The sequence below is a fragment of the Argiope bruennichi genome, chromosome 5, assembly GCF_947563725.1.
Source record: "Argiope bruennichi chromosome 5, qqArgBrue1.1, whole genome shotgun sequence".
Taxonomy (NCBI): Eukaryota; Metazoa; Arthropoda; class Arachnida; order Araneae; family Araneidae; genus Argiope; species Argiope bruennichi.
This window is the reverse complement of record NC_079155.1, coordinates 101,346,553-101,363,146: the sequence shown is the minus strand read 5'-3', so window position 1 is coordinate 101,363,146 and position 16,594 is coordinate 101,346,553. Positions and strand designations below refer to the sequence as shown.

At 27.8% G+C, this 16,594-nt stretch overlaps 1 protein-coding gene across 1 annotated transcript; it reads right to left on the bottom strand.

Moving 5' to 3' along the window:
• Positions 1-834: 834 nt before the first annotated feature.
• LOC129969428 (fibroleukin-like) lies at positions 835-14,759 on the bottom strand. Its single transcript, XM_056083997.1, has 2 exons — positions 13,106-14,759; positions 835-1,406 (listed from the first exon to the last, which is right to left on the bottom strand). The coding sequence occupies exons 1-2, from the start codon at positions 14,306-14,308 to the stop codon at positions 861-863; spliced, it is 1,749 nt and encodes a 582-aa protein (XP_055939972.1). The 5' UTR covers positions 14,309-14,759; the 3' UTR covers positions 835-860.
• Positions 14,760-16,594: the final 1,835 nt, after the last annotated feature.

Here is a 16,594-nt window from a genome sequence, read left to right as displayed (position 1 = left end):
AATGAGTCTTAGCTTAAGTTGTATAACTTGAGCATATTTTCATTAAAAAAATTATTATCGTGTTTTTGAAATAGGAAATTATAATTTTGAGTTTCTTTTTTGCATTTAAAATTTATTCATACTGAATATTATACCTTCGAAGACAAACCTTAAACAAGTTATTATTTAATTTTGACAAATAATTTTTTGTTATCATTGAACTAATATATGTTTTTAAAAAAATTTATCAGTAAATGGACCATTTTATTTTATAATTTGTCTTCTTTTCTGATATTGTACTGGAATAATTATTTTATTTTGACAAATTTTTATATTAAAAGGAAAAAAAGAAGCATTTGAGTAAAATAAACACACAACATTTGTTGATTTTTATATTTTTATTAATAAATAGATAGTATATTACAATTGTAAAAAACAAATAAAAAATACTAGTATATCCTTAAAAAATGCATGAATGCATTTTGTCTACTACTTAAACTTCTAAATCCAGTATAATAATTTGCTGCAGATGATATTTGAATACATATAAAATAGGTTCAGATAAATCATCATGAAATGTTATTATGTTGTTTTGTATTTCAGCGTTGGTATTTTTTCATTAATTAAATAAAAATTTCTTGTTTTTTTTTATAAGAAATTGTGTTGGCGCAAGCCTTTTATTGTAAAATATAGATTGAATGTTAATAAATAATATCTCTGTTATAATCACTGAGCAATTATCAACAAAATTATTCCATATTAAAAAACAAATTATCAAAACTCAATGAGAAAGATCCGTATTTCTTTGGAATTTGTAAACTTATGATGAATAATAATAAAGAAATAAATCCAAGAAGTTAACACAAGTTTTATAGAACCATTCAGTTCGATGATACAAAATTCTTTGGTCGAATCATCATTTCTGCTCCTTTTAAAGCTGAATTTCCCTTCCAATCATACCACAAAATTCCTTGCCAGTTTTCTCTTTTATCTTCTGGTTTAAAATATTCTCCTGTTAAGAATCCAAAATAGCATCCATTGAACCACCAACCACCCTTGTAAGTAGCTGCGCAATTTTGGTCAAAGTCGTCGTTTTTGCGATCAAATGTGCTAAACGGGTGATTGTTGTGGTACCGCAGACTATTCGCAGCAATATTCGGAACACCAGCTGGAGGACCAAGTTGCAGACGATAATTTGTAGTCTCGTTGCCAACAGAAAAAGAGGAATAATCCAAGTTCACTTCATCACCATCAAAGGCTGACATGTGAATTCGTAACATGTTTGCTTCCTCTGATGTCATGAAAAAGATTACATCGTTTCCTAACCAGAATTCCCCTTCAACATCTCCGAATCCATTTTTGTAGCTAAGCCAGTTTCTGTGAAAGCTTGTCATTTTCTCTCCGTAATCGCCTCTTCGCATGAGAACCTGAAAAAAAAATGTTAATTTGTAATTTATAATAAAAATAAACAAATTTAACACATATATGGCTAAGCATTTTTAAATTAATTTTGGATCATTATTTGTACATGTGATGTGCAAAACGAGAAAATTTTCTGAAGAATAATTCTTATGCACCAATAATTAAACCATTTATAAGAATATTTTTATAATTCAAACTTTTTTTGTAGGAAAAATGCAAAGACAGTTTTAAAATTTACTTTCAGAAAAAACTTGAATGCCCAGTTAGAATCAATTTCAGTGCGTTTTTTCCCATATTTTTTTGCGCTTTTATCCATAATTTTTACATTTTTTTTTTTTTTTTTTTTGAAAAAATAACATTTTTGGAAAATTTTTATAATATTCATTTAAAAATTACTTTCTCTAATAAAAAAAAATTATACGTAAACAATATATTCTTTTTGAAAGTAGATAACATATTTCCTCTTAGTTGTAACTTTTCTTACACACACACATTTTACTATTTTTCTTCTTGTTTATAAAGCAGAAATTTTAATGGTTGTTTGAAGCACGACAACGAAATCAAAATTTGAAATTCAAAAATTATCTTCAAAGCTTATTAAATTCAAAAACCAAATTTAGGAATTGTTCCTAATAGCACCCTCCCCCCTCTCTGTTTTAAATATAAATAACTCGCCACATTAATAAAAGTGATAGTAGAAATTTAATCTGGTAAAAATGAAAAAAAGCAAATTCTTTTTTTTAAGCCTTAATTGTGACTAATGATGTACAAGGAAACGGTTGAATTTCATTTCAACAAAGGATATCGCTTCTGCAATTTTCATACATTTTTTTTTCAAAATTGTAAAATTAAAGAAAAAAATTGCATGGACATTGAGATTTGTATAGTTAAAAAGACAATTTTTTAAAATTTTAAGACGATATAAAATTTTTTTATTTGCAATAACATTTTATAAAAATATCGCTAGAGATTCGAAATATGAATTATGCAAATTAATTAAAAATCCAACTAATACTTCAAATAATTGTGTCGAGATACGCATTGTTATTCTCTAAATCATATCAGTGCGGAATTTACTACATATAGAAAGTACAGGTCTTTTCCTCAACTCTGACAGACGCACACACATACTTTTTATTGTTAGAGAAGAACAATTTTGAGGAGCAGGGGAGGGGGTTATCTTGCAATATAACAGTGAGGCAAAACAAAGATATATGAAGCGAATACATCATGGAGATCTTGGTAAAATAAGATAAAAGAAATTCGTAGCCATTCTGTGAAAAATTCCTTTCATGATAAATGACTGGCACTGAAGCCCTTGGTTATAAATATCGGGTTACCCTTTCATATATAAATTTATTTTTGCACAATAATAACTTTGGAAATCATTGCAGAAAATGCGAAAATTCAACATTTATAATTAATTAAAATTTTAATTAAATTTTTAAAAAATCGCTCCAATGTGCACATTTCTTCTCTTCAAAGTATATGGGTACCAAATTGATTAGTTGTAGGTCAAACAATCTGATCTATAGAGCGCCTACCAGAACAAACAGACACATAATTACAGACATTCATATTTATTATTTGTAGAGATAATATGACGTAAATGAAAGTATGACGTTGATTTTAAGAATGCAGAAACACTGCAGATTAATAAGTGCGATCTTCAATTAAAAACAAAACAGCTACAAAATTCTCCGAAAAGTAAGGAGCTAATTAATCGGTTACAGAATAAAGATTTTATAATTTTTTTTCCTTGGTATTATTTAATTCAGCCCTCATGACAAGAAATTTTTTGATTACAAAAAAATCATAATTCAAATTTTTTTATTATTAAGATGTAAAAAAAAATCTTCTTTCAAAATCATTAAGAATCTATTTTTCAATAATATATAATGGGTAGATCAAAATCTTCTAGAAAAATAAAAATAAAAGTATCCCAGACAAATTTCATTGTCTTTTGGAATTTTTTACTTGTTATCTTGAATAATAATGAACATCTTACTAAAAAGAATAGCACTGTTATCTTCCACATCTGTTGGCATTTTTTATGCAGGTGTTAAAGGATGACGAAATGGAGAGTTGTCGTAAACCGTGCGTTCTAAATAACCGTTTGTACAAGAAGCATCTGTTTAAAATGACTTCTAACGCGTGTATGTTCAAGCGGCACGTGTATCTCATATCAAATGAGAACAAAGGCACTTAAAAAAATATTAAATACGTCAAATTAAGTTTCACTCGTTGTTTCTGAATACATTGCTTACAGTTGAAAAAACAAGACCAAGTAGTTTTAATAATATAATTTTCCCGATCTTAATGTTATTTACATATTTCAAATAATTAGGAAACGCTAAAGAACTTATATTCCAATCACAATCACTGGTCCACTTTTGCAGATTTTTATTTAATTTTAAATTTGATAGTATTTAAATACGTTACAAATAGTCACCTGCTCTTCTCTGGCCACCATTTCTTAAGATATATAAATACTAAATGAAATCCCTAACTTCAATAACTAGAATAATTTCTCGGTTAATTTCGCCATTTCACATGTACGATTAACGAACAGATGTTTATTATGAAAGTATACTTTAAGATGTTGCTTTCATTTGGTATGAAAAGATATAGTTCATCAAAGTTGGTTGACTTCACTAATTTATTGCTATTAATATGGTGGACGAATTGATAGCCAGAAAAAAACCAAGCAACTTTTTGAAACGAAAATGTCAATCATAATTTTCCATGATGTTTTATTTGAAGAAAAAAAAACCTAATCCAATATGAATTTTATTATTTATGGAAATTAAATTAAAATGTGAATATCAGCAAGAAATGCAATGGAGAATTAAAGATTTCAACTGTGGTAAGAAGAATTCGTAATAGAATACGAAATATACAAAGTTTGTTTGTTTGAATGAGGGCTACAAAGGCTGTCATCCCAAAATATACAAAGAAAAGCATTTACTTAATAATAATAATAATAATAAATGACATGGAGATTCATCAAGAGAACGAAAAGAAAATGTTACATTATGTAAATACGGTAACTCAGAAAAAAAAAAAAAACGATATAAAAAGAAAACGACTTGTTATGTGGTTTTTATTTCAAAATTATCGCCACAATTTTGATAGCAAACACTAATTTAAAAGAAATATTTCGGTCTTTTTGTCGTCTGTGTACATACGAACACGAAAACTCTAAATAAAAATAACGAGATTAACGGAAGTTGACATATCGTTTTAGCATCGAATTGCAGGTACGTATCAAATTTCGCCCATATGCATCCAAAAACTGGTTATCTAATGGTTTGTCCATTCGTGCATACGTAGAATACGGTAACTCAGAAACTTATTAAGCCAGATAAACAAAATCTTGAATGCGATCTTGAGACACAAATTGCAGATCCGACTTCAAATAATCGAAAAAAAAAAAGTCAAAAATCCGTGCTCGATTTTTTTCACAATACAATGAAGTTAAACACAATATGCTAGATATTAGATAAATCAATAAATACGTTGCCACTGTTATAATGATATATTAAAACTTCAAAAAATATTTCTATGTAGCTCAATTTTTGTGAAAATTGCTGGAGATTGTATTGGTTAAAAACTACTTGTTATATAACAAAGAATACTTAATTTTTATATTGAGCAATTTGTATATAAAGTAAATTATTTTTGGAATCTAACAGAATATTACATTACATGACGTATGGTTGTAGAATATTTCCAAGCTTTGATTTAGTATAATATGTACATATTGCATAAAAATATCATTAACTGAAAAATTTTGAAAATATTTTATACAATATACGGTTAAAAAAAAAATACGAAAATTTTGAAAATAGGTTTATTTTTTTCAGCATTTTATCCATTTATCATTAAAAAGTATGCATTTCGAAAAGATTGTTGTTGTTGATGTTGAAGTTGATTTTAATGAATATCATCGTTTCAAAAATTCCAAGATAGCGTTTCATTTTTAATAAAAAGAAATAAATTCATATCTGATATCGCAATTTGTTATAGCTGACATGAAAGATAATCATTTTATAACTACAAAGTATTTCCTTATTAATCCTTGATTTATTTGAAAAATGATTGCATTGAATAAGCAGTAGTTTTATAATAACTCATGAAGTTTTCATTTCTTAAAATTCAAAAAGGAAATTTTTACCAGTTAAAATTTTTAATTTAGTCTTGGAACTCAATCAGTTTTAAAACATGTTATCAGCCTTTTGGCATTTATATTATGTCTTCAAAAAGAGTCAGTTTGTGGAAAATATCTTTGTGGATCAAAGTATTCTGTACTTAAGTTAGACTGGATTTCAATTTTGAATAGTACATCAATGAAAGCATTTTGTGAGTCTGATACACCATTTAATGCATTCATTTTATCTCGGGTTTTCTCACTATTACAAATACCAGTTTTCTTTCTTTTCTCTATTTATTGGCAAACAATATATCCACAAGAAAGATCTCCTTCTCTGTGAATATATCTCAACATCTTAGTTCACAAAATTAATTAATGAATTTCTTGGCCGAAAAAGATTTAGCAATTTATTAATAATCTCTTCTTTAAGAATCATTTTAAATATATTACCTATATATAAAAAATGGTTCCTTTTCTGCGTGTTCGAAAATTAATAAAATTAATTATATAGAATTATAAGAACCAGAGATATTTGATATAATGGATTTTAAAAGTCAGTCAGTGATTTTAAAATGTAGCAAAAATGCTCTCAGAAAACTCGAAGTCTGCACGATATTTCTTAATTTAATGACCTTCATATTAATGAGATAATTCTAGAAAATAATGTTCTGATATCACTTATCTGTGATATTTTAAATCACGGAAGTTTGAAATTTCGTCAGTTTCTAATGAAATGCTGTAGTCTTGGAGTCTCAGAACATAAAATCTTGTTGTTTCAGAACATATTTATCTTAATATTTCATCTCTGTCTAAATGATTTTTTTTCTGTTTGTTTTTGGCATTCTGTTTATTGGGTGACGTAGTCTATGACGACGTTGAATTTCATAACATTTTTTTAACAATCGAGACACACAATCATATTTCGAGACAGACTCTAGAAATTCCAACTTCATTTAGCTTATTCCGTCATCGTAGAAGTACATATACATTCTAACAAATTTATTACATATGTTTCAAAGTAACAACTAATGTTTCATAAAATCTGCTATATATAATCAATAATTAAAAAAAAATTTCAATACAGCTATATTTTTGCTAGATATTTATTATTCTACTGTAATTTGAATGAAATTCAACGAGATTTATTCTAAACAATAAATCAATTTCTTCTGCCGAGATTTCTAATGGATGCTTTTTTATACAATTATGTCATATCATCATATAAAACTGTATTATATGTATAGTTTTATATTTATTTTTAAATACAGACCAAGAAAAAAGAATAGCAATTTTTTAAAATTTTTATTCAGAGTTAATTTGTTTAAAAGTAATGCGTTTTATTTAAACACAGTGATATTTCTCGGCGACACGAGTTATGTTAGCTTTTGAAGGTCGGCTTTCATGCAAATGACATTATCACTTTCAGAATATAAACAGTCAGTTTCTATGACGCAGCAATTGGCAGGTGTTAACGATGGGAAATCAAAAATATTCAGACACAAATAATATATGAAAATGATCACAACTTATTATTTTTTTCCAAAAGACTTCATTTTTCAGTTATGTTTAGGATTCAATATGCCCTAATTTTACACTTCAACCAAAATTGAATTAATGGGCAACTACTTAGTAAAGCAAATTTTATCACATTTATTTGCTTTACTGCAAATAAATGTGGTGAAACATCATTTATATGTCCTTCAAGGGAGTGAACATAAAAAGATGCATAAATGAAAAATATAGGCGGAATTTGAATAAAATGTGATTATTATAGGCTATTCATAAAAATTTATTTGAAAATAATATCAGTAATTAAATTTAAAAATTTAGATTTTATTGCAAAATTGAGGAAAAATCAGATGAACATTTGTGGCATATCCAGAGGATAAATAATGCATTTCTTATTTTATTCTATTTATGTGAAAGCATATCAATTATTAAAAATAAAATTATTAAATTTATTTTTAAAAAATCTTCAATTTTTTTGACGTGCTGATTGTTCTGAATTGAATAACAGGATTATGAAATGAATTATGTGCATGTAATGTTTTTTACTTGCATTTTGACAAACAAAATAAGTTCGAAATTTTCAAATAAATTCCATTACATTTTTAAAGAAAGGCGGAATAACTTCTTCACCACAGTTTTAATTAGCAATAGATAGTTTATTTTTCATTCATTCACCATTTGTGAATAATTTCATTGTATCGTGTCGTTATTACAGTTTACATACTTCAGAAAAATGATCTCCATTCTCAGAAAATCTCAATTTCTTCGACATGGAAATGACGAACAACCGAAGCTCTAAGCTATTTGCGTCGTATAAATGAAATATCCTATCATCACAATAGATGCGCATGAATCGGGACTATAATGAAACGATGCATAAATAACAAATGTATTAATGGTACTTTACTGCAAATTCATTTTTAAATATTTCCATTTGCAAGATATGAAATGGTTTCTGCCTTTTTATTTCTCTCTTATACTTATATATAAAGAATTATTGTAATCTGTACCAATAATAAAGGTGAATATGTGTGCGCAGGCACTCTACAGACCAGAACCGTTTGATCAGACTAAATTTGGTACATATATAACTTGGAGGACGGGAATGCGCACCTCGGAACGATATTTTGAAATTTTAATTAGTAATTTAATTAATTAAACTGAATTTTGGAGTTTTTTCGGAATAACTTCCAAAAGTAATACTGCACAAAAATTAATTTCACTCTATTTTAAAATGTAAAGAAAAATTATGTTTTTAATGATACCAATATAATAGCTGCGAGTGTATTTGATAAGTCTTGTAAATTAAAAAAAAATGTTTTTTTTTTCCCCTATTTTTAATAATAGATTACATTTTCGCCCTGAAATTGAAAATCATTTCCATTGTTTTATCCAATATTTAATCACGTGATTTTCTTCCAGATTTGAAAGCTGAAGTGGAATTATTTTTTATGCTTGTGTAATTTATAAGACGAATAAAAAAGTGAAAGATAAATTAAATAGTTAGATAAATTGGGCTTTACATATTTTAATCGATTGAAATTTATATAAATTAGATACTTACATTTTTAATAGCGCTATGATATTACAGGACTTTCTCCATAAGAAAAGTTCGTGTATGCAGCTCCATGTACAATATACACAATTAAAATAAAAGGGCTTCAATGTAAGATAATTTAATAAAATCATGGACATGACATATCTAAACCATTTATTTAAAATACGATGTAACCAATATTCTTTGCGAACCAACTACTCGCCTGAGGCGACTGTTGTCAAAAACTTCCGCTTCTAAATTTTGATAAAATTTCTCGTTTTAGATCATCTTAAGACCTGAAATCTTAAGACCAGTTTGGGAAATTACATATGCTTGCGAACATGATAATTAAAAAAAAAAATGGAAATACAGATTTGATGCAAACTAAAACTTCCTCAAATTTTGAATGAAACGCAGAAGTTGAGAATCTGTTTGTCTACCCACCCATATATGTATGCAGGTTAAAAATACGATAAACTGGATGGATGGTATTTACTGTATAGTTTTATCCTCAGAATCGTAAAAATGTAGCACATTTAGAACCAAATGCATCAACTGGTTGACTATTTGTAGATTTCTCTATTTATATGTATATGAAGAGCTGACTCAAATATGTGAATTATAAATATGTATCGAATTTTAAATCCAATTAGGCAAAAAGAAGATGTTTAAAATGCATACTCGATTCCTAACACTATATGATGAAAATGAACATTAAATTCGTTATATTATGAATGTATACGAGCAAAGCTAGCTGGGAACATTCGTGTTTGTTGACTTTTGAGTCCTATAAGACTTGTTATATTTGGAAAATCAGTTATCTTTTATAGTATAAATTAAAACGATAAAAATTTTCTTATAATTTTATCATCTACATTCTGTCTTCGTACAATACATTTTTCTGAGTATTTAGTATTTAACTTATGCGATTTCAAACAAAGAATTCTATTAAAATTTTCAAAATAAAACTATTTTTATGGTTTTGAATGAACAAAAAAGGAAATTTTGCCTATATATATATATATATATATATATATATATTTCCTCTGACTCACAGTGTTCGATTTTGTAGACAAATATTTTGAAAACTAATTTCTGATTTCCATGTTTCCGCTAGAATAAGAAAAAAAGAAAGAGAGCAAAATTTGGTATTTTAACAATAGGCTAAAACATTATTCGGAATAAATTTCCTGAAAATAGTTTTGAATTATTTTTCTAATTTAATCTCTCTATTTTTTAAATGTTATTAAAGAAGTGACTATTTATTCAGCCCTGATAAGAATTTTATTGCATTTTAAATATTTTTATTACATAAAAATATTTATTAACTTGGTGCATAGTTTTATTAAACATAATTAATATTAGACTTCCTATTACATTTTAATAGTAGAATTTTATTACATATTGAAAACGATTAAGTTATTTATTTACTCTGTAAAGAAATTGCCAAAGATCTAACATTAGTTATCCTTTTATTGATTATTCCATACGTGATTTTTCAACAAATAATTGTCAAACTATTAAATCGATACACCTTATTATAAAATAAAAAAATGCACACGGGCATAATTATAATTTTTTTTTCCGAAAATTTTTATTTATATAACAGTGAAAGTTTGTTGTAAAGTATATTTGACTGTAATTCTTACTCAGCTTTTAATGTTATTTTTATGAAAGAAGTCAGCCAATGTGACCTCACTATCAGATGACAGATGTGATTGCATACATTATTTAACGTGTATTTACAAATTGAATAATACTGTCTACGCGCCTGCCATATCATGTTATGTCGCGTCTCGATGGTGAGTCTACATTTTGAGGAAACGGTTAGAGAAAAAGTTATTACGTTAACTTACGTTACGGGTCATTGCTTTAGAGAAAAACTAAACACATGTAATTGTTTGGATTTTGACTGTTACACTGTAAAATAAAATAACATGTTCATGTTTTCTCTCAATAATATCGAGTTATTTAAAGCACGAAGTGAAGGAATTTTAATTTTGTATTCTGTATTCTGCTAAGTATGAAATTTTTACTAATATACATATTAATTAATGAAAAAATAAAATGTAATCGAATAAAAAAATTAGACAAAATTAAATAAATGTATTTTGAATTAAAAAAATAAACGCGAATACAGTTTAATTTACACGAATTGTAATAATATTAACAACACGAATGATGTTAATGTAAATTAAAAACGATAATAAACAAAATGTACGAAGTTTAAGAAGTAAAAATAAAACCCAAAAAATTAAATCAAATAAACGATATTAATTAATTTAAAAAAAGTTTAAGAATAAAAAAAATTTGTTCTAATGGAAGATCTAGAATTATATTATCAAAGAAAATATAAGGCAAAAATTGAACAATTATTTTAGACATTCAAAGAAATTTATTGAAAATCACAATCAGCAATTACGACTGACGCAAAGAATTCTAAATTTAAATAAACAAAACTTGTTTTTATGTTTCACAAAAATGTATACTATTTTTAATGCTATATTAGAAAACAATACTATTATTAAATCTGATTAAAATTAGTGGGCGCATTAAAGATGAAATGTTAAGGACGCATTTGCGTTTTAGACACATTTTTTCCAACTAATTGAAACACAAATTTGACACAAAGCTGAACATGTAGTTACAAAATCACATACCAAATATGATATGTTTAAGTCATTACATTTTGATTACTGCGTTTACATGTTTCTGAAAGTTCAAACCAACAGACGTTCAATTCTTTGTTGGATTTAGCTCAAAATTTGATAGATGTTCTATATTGTAGATGTTAAATCTGTGTACTAAATTTTATCTATCTATCCTACATGGTTTTGTAGTTATCATATTAACTTGTATCCGAATAGCCGAACAGATAGGCTTCCTCTGAACAATTTATTCTTAATATTTTAAAGAAATCTACAAATTTGGTGTAAAACTCATTTATAAGACCTCAACCATCTAATTCAAAGTGTTTTGAAGTTATCTTTGTCACAGACAGACATTTTTCACAATTGTCTTTTTGAACTTAAGGAGATCTGGAACATGAATATTCATCAAAATCTCGAGTTCACACGTTTTGAACATTACATACTTTTTCTATACGTATATGAGAAAATAAAAAGAGTTAATAATAATAAAAAGAACGTACCACTAAAATAAATTACTAACGAATTGATTACGATAAAAATGTGTTGAAATGTGAAGCTGAACTGATCATTTTATTAGAAGTGGGACCTCATAATGTGTTTTGTCTACGGCCGAAAAAACTGCCTCTGCCTAAATCTACCTCAAATAAAAGTCTATTTGCTAGATAATATGCATTTTCCGAATGAATAAGTAACGATTAAAAATTTTCGCATTGCAGTTAAGTTTATGATATTTATAAAATATGATTGAGATCCTTAATAATTTTAATTTTGATCGAATTAAACATACTGACTTATTTCTTGAATAAAACTGCTTATTAAAACTTTGTTTTTTTTTTTAATTCAAATACAAAGAAAAATATTATCTTATATTTGTTTTTAATTACAGGAATATATCACATTTAAAACATGATATAGAATTTACGTATTTTTTAACTGCATGAAATGTGCAACCCATAATGCAAAATATTACCTTTAAAATATTATATTACAAAATATAATTTTTTTTCATTCTAAAAGAAATATTAATATAAAAAGAAAACATTCGGCAAACACTTTATGATTATTAACATTATCATTATTTAAAATGATTAATAATTGGAAGCATTTTTTTTTTTGAAAAATTGATAGAAAATGCAATAGCGTACTGCATTCCAAAAAATTCAGCCGTAAAGAATTTGTATTGTTAAAGGTAATATTGTTCTTCTACAACGGAAATAAATTTTATGCTGCTTTCAAAACTTTTTTTGACTTCATTTTCTTTTATTATGAAATTATTAATTATATCAAGTATGTATCAAAGTTAGAAAGAATGAAGTATTTCAATTTAGACTGAAGCAAATACATGAATTATGGAAGAAAATTTTACTCTATTTTTATCTACTTGATAGTTATGCATTACAGCTTATAACACATTTAACAATTCTAAAGCAATTCTATGTGCTATGAGAAATAATAATTTAATTTAGAAAGACGACATTTAAAACTTCATTTTTAATGGTGAAATTTTTACACATAATGTAGATGTGATGCATTACATAGATTCTGATATGATCTCAATAAAAAGATCTTTAAATTAATTAACCATTGCATTGAATATCAAATTAAACTTATTGAAATTAAAGAAAACTGTAGATGATTCTGCATTTTTGGTAATTATAAAATTAAAAATTACCATACTAACTACCATTCTACCATAAAATTGCCATATTAACTAATTAAACACTACCACATTTAGAATAATCATAAAGAGATAAATATATTACAGAAGAAACTCAAATTTTTACAAATGATAATGTGTTTTAAATAAAAACATTATTAATTAAAATAATTAATTAAATAATTAAATTAACTTACAGTCCATCCTCCGCCATCAGTAGTCATATCACATAAAACTCTTACAGCTCTACGTCCTTTCGGAAAGATCACATAAATTCCATCGCAAGTTGCTCCTCCTCTTCTCAAATCGGCACAAGATTTCGGATTTGGGACATTTTGAGCAACTTTTGTGCAAGTATCGCTCTTAGCTCTTCTGTTATTCTCATCAAGATTTTGAATTGGAACTCTATCAAATGGCATACCAGCTCGTCTACTGGTAATTATAGATTCTGCAGTATCAAAAGAATCGCATTTCGGTTGAGATTGGGCAATAGCAGTTAGATTTTGAAGTTTCGTGTCCAAACCTTGAATTCCTTGCTGGATTTCTTCTCGTATTTCTCTCGTCGATCGACTAAGACTTTCTACTAAGTTATCAAGGCCATTGCTGGATCTGGTCAAAGATCTTCCAGCCGGTGGTGGTCTACCTGCTCTAGCATTGTCCTGTGGAGTCATCCATTCATCTTCATCTTCTTCTGTAGTAGCAGGCTGGCAGTTAGAATTGGCAGTAGAAGCCATGATTTTTAAACTTGTAACCTCTGATCGGATCTCACTCGTCAGAACACTGAATTGTTCTTTTATTTTTCTTTCCAATTCGTCCAAATTTTCCATTAAGAATTCAGTAGCGAAGCTCGACGATCTTGATTCACCAATTGGCTGTTCTTTGTTATCGGGCCGACTTTCTACATTAGTTTTCATATCTTTGTTCAATTCATACAGAGCAGTCAGAACATTCATCATTTTTCTTAATTTTGCGTTCATGTCATCTTTTAGTTGAGTGGTTCGGCGTTCAATTTCATTAACTTTCATGGGATCAAAATCTATTTTCTTCATTGCTTCTTCTACACCTGCTATCGAAAGTTCTAAATTCTGCAGCTTGTTTTGGATTATTTCCATGTTGTTAGCTTGACTGACGGAAGAGCTGCTATCAATTCTTCCAATTGCCGGTGTAGCCGTGTTGTCTAAGATATTTAAGACACGATCCATTTTCGCATTCAGTTTCTCTACGTTAGCATCTATTCGAATTATATCAGCGATTTCTCGAAGCCTGTCTTCTTTCGAAAGATGTTCCTCAATTTTTCGAACGGATTCCAGAATTTCTGTAATTTTTCTTTCTCTGTTACAGAAAACCACATTTGTTATAATAGAGAATATACAAATGTATAAAAAAGTTGAGAAGTTCATTTTCGGTTGATAAATTCAATAGTGAATTCTGACAATTTCTACACGAGTTTATCCAGATTTGAAGATTCTAAAATGCAGATCAAATCCTTGGAGCAACTTAATAAAACATTAATCAACAGGACTACGGAAAATCCACAATTGCATTTCCTTGTTTCTAAGTGGAGTTAATAAGCTGGGAACGTTATACTACTATCGGCTTCCAAGAACGGTTTATTTCTGTTGATTGCGGAGAACACAGAGCGTCAGATTGCCTCTCCTCTAATTCTTAATTAAGGGTGAATCAACCGCTTAATGACGCGCCGATTTCAAGAAAGTCTGACATGTGCCAAGACGTCCTGCATACCCGAATCCGATCTGTCTTTTAATGAACTTCAGCAGTATTGAAGCTCTATTCGTTAGGGCTAAGTCACCCTTCTTCCGTTACCTTCCCCCTCAGAATTTGGGCTTATCGAGTGACAGTTTGTTGACGAAAATAGCAGTCCTATCGTGTGACAAGCATCTAAAGAGGGGGTGGGGAAAGAGGCAGGGTCAAAAGATCGGCGAGTGGCATGAAAGAATCTTTGTGTTGGTTGGAGTTTCACTTGAAGAATAGGCTTATCTTCTCGTAAGAAAATATAATCTTTCAGTTCTCCTTGTCAAGGGAAGTGGTGAAAGATGGAATGTAAACAGAAGACAGGAGGGGGAGGGGATGGAAAAAAGGGTACCGAACTGCTTTTATCGCATACTTTACCGATTAGAAATAAACTGAAATATTTACTAGACTTCATCCTTTTACAGGATGTGAAAATGAGTCACTTTCTTGAATAGGTTAAGGAATCTATCATTTTTATATCTATTATATATCCGAACGACTTTTTTTTTTAACTTTCCCCTGCTGAATTCTTCTATACATGCATTGAATAGAAAGTAAGGAATGGGCTTAGAAAAAAGCTTTATATGTCTTTGCGGGCTTTCAATACTCTTCTACTGAGCCTCCTTAAAAAATTTCATTTGAAGGTGTAAGACTGTCTTTGTAGTCCCTAAAGGTTACGTCAGAGCCTGCAGTTATAGAAAATAGTAGTATATATACACTTTCTTATATAAAACATTTTTATTTCTAAAATATATTTTACATGTTTAACATTTTTATTTTTAATATTCTTTTACAACTGTATGTTATTGAATGCAAAGACTTTTATTTCATTTGAAAAATTTTTCATTGTGAAATATAATATTTTTTAGCTCTGAATTCAAATTAAGGTTTTTATAATTATATAATGGCCATTTGCTTTCAGATTTGCTTCTTATTCATTTTTATACTGAATTATATATTAGTTTCATTTTGATTTTGCAGTTATCATAATTCTTATTCTTTTGCCCTTCTAATCGGAAAATAATGAAAAGAAATTTTTTACCTTTCATAAAATTTAATTTTTGCGAGTTTCTGATATTTATCTTTATTTTTAAGAAAGATTTTAGAATAATTTCTTGATAATGTTTTTGGAAATTAAATTTCATCTTCAAACTATTTTGCTTTTTTTTTTAACTATTATTCTTTTATCCCATATGTATGAAGGAAGTCGGTATTTTGCAATTTTTCTCACCTTTTAATTTTTGGCCACATAACTTGTTCATGTATATATGACAAACTAAATACTGCTCATACAAAATTACTTTATCTTAAGGAAATTATTATTTGCAGGTACGAGCCTACGGATAAAATATTATTCGAAAGTATACTATACCAACGGAAAAACTGCTATTCGTATTACCAAATATATCGTAGTTGCGATTTAAAATGTACTGCGCATGTACTGCGCTTGTTCTGATTAATCGCATGGTGTCCAATGTAAACTACTAAATTCATGAAACAAAAAATCAAGAAGTAAACGAAAAATACGCAGTGCTCTCAGATTATTATATTTCTATGACCCATACCCGATCCTGTGTGAGTTAGACGATCAAACGAGAACCAAACATTAGTGTAAAATATCCGTATGCCGCTTTTCATCCAATTCCTTCTGCAGTTCCTGTTTTATTCACTGTCACTGTACCTGCAAATAAAACTATCCTTATTTTGAAGCATTCTAATAAATAGGTAAGTCATTTTCATAGAACATTCTTTCAAACTTTATAAAATACATATTGTTCCCTATTATCAAGTGATAATCAATAAAATATTTGTGCATTCTACATTAACTGAAAAAAATTCAATTTTTTGGTGAATAATTAATTAAAAGAAACTGGTATTTTTGATTATATTTTACTTTTCTCCTATGCAAACTGTGTTTATGTACAATGAAAGGG